Raw genomic sequence first — 1,461 nt, forward strand, 5'->3', positions numbered from 1 at the left:
TCTGCTGATGGTTGGTTAGACGTTGCTATCAGAACGCTTGCTGCAGGGGTTAATAAACTTTTCATCAAGAGCAGGCTTTCCATCTGAGTTTCCAATCCTTCTGCGGCTCCCACGAGAGAGATGGCCGCGGTTGCTTCTGCTGCTGCCGCTTGTAGCTGATTTATACCGCTGTGTACTAGTTTGATCCACGGTATGTCTGATCCTGGCTTCATAAGCTCGCTGTAGTCTATGCATATCCCTTTTGCCGCCGCCTCATGCGGTGATGCGCCGTCGGCGCTGCATTCCGGCGTACTGCCTGCCAGGACGAATCGGCCATAGAAAAATGCTTTCTTTGCGGGTGTGTTCGCGGCTATGTTGGCGCCTGCTATCGTTACGTGGTTTGTTCCCATGCTTGCTTTGATGGCTGCTACGGCGCTTGTGAGTTGGGTCATTAGTTCGTGCACCGAGTAAGCTTGTTCGCTGGCTGGGCATTTGGCCGTCAGCGTCGTGAAAGCTGTTTGAGCGTCTGCCGGGTTTCTGGCCTGGTCGTAGCCTGCCTGCGTTGGTGTAAAAGCCGGGTCGCATGTGTTGTGATTGGCTCCTGCGTGTTTTAGGCATATACAGAGCATGTCCGTTGCGAGTGCCATTCCCGCCTTGTTAGCAGTCGTGCTTGCTGTCTTGCAGACCGCGTTTCTGTCCCCGGCGTTGTGCCAGGGAAAATTTGCGGGCGTTATATTTGGAAGTTGTGTCTCCAGTTTTATCTGGCCTTCAATGGGCGTTATTGCCGCATCTCCATACACTGCTTTGGCTAGAGTGACTCGAGCGCTGCTGATTAGTTTGTCAGCTCGCTCTGCCCTGTGCTTGATTTCGTTTTTTACGCCTATTAGTTTGACATACAATGTTGATATCGGCGTCCTTAGCGCATCTCTTTGCTGTTTGTTTAGTGGTGTGCCGTATTTTTTTCGAAACGCCGCCGAGTCTCCGGCCGCTGTGGTTATCGCTTCGTATTCGGCCCTGAGTTTAGTGATGTCTTTGTCTGTTTTGTCTGTAAAGTAGCTTTTCACTGCCGCTTCGACATCAATAGCAGCTTTGTTCTTGTACTTTGTTTTGTCTGCCAAGACAGTGTTTATTCCGTCTTCAGCGACACTTAGGTTTAGTTTCTGAGCCCTTGCCATAATGGTTTGCACTGCGGCTAGTGGGCTTGTTTTTGTGCCCTCTCCAGCTCCTTGTGTTAGTGTGATCGGAGCTATTGGTTCCGTCATCAGCTGGTAGAGATGACAAATTTGCACAAATTCAGGTTGGTTCTCACTTGCTGCCTGGAAGCCGGTTGCTAAAACGATTATTGCTAAAAAAAAGCCGATTTGCATAGCCATCGCTGCAGCGGCTTTTGTGGTGGTCACTACTTCTATGTAATGCTGACCTACTACAGAGTTTAATCTTATATTTTCTTGCTGGAGGACATCAGGAATAAAAACCGAAGCA

General features: G+C 49.7%; 1 pseudogene across 1 annotated transcript; it reads right to left on the bottom strand.

Annotated features, from left to right (window-relative positions):
- Positions 1–2: 2 nt before the first annotated feature.
- TEOVI_000711500:pseudogene lies at positions 3–1,454 on the bottom strand (annotated as a pseudogene). The gene has a single exon. A coding segment is annotated over exon 1 (1,452 nt).
- Positions 1,455–1,461: the final 7 nt, after the last annotated feature.

This window comes from Trypanosoma equiperdum (genome assembly GCF_001457755.1).
Source record: "Trypanosoma equiperdum strain OVI genome assembly, contig: ctg_1961, whole genome shotgun sequence".
NCBI lineage: Eukaryota > Euglenozoa > Kinetoplastea > Trypanosomatida > Trypanosomatidae > Trypanosoma > Trypanosoma equiperdum.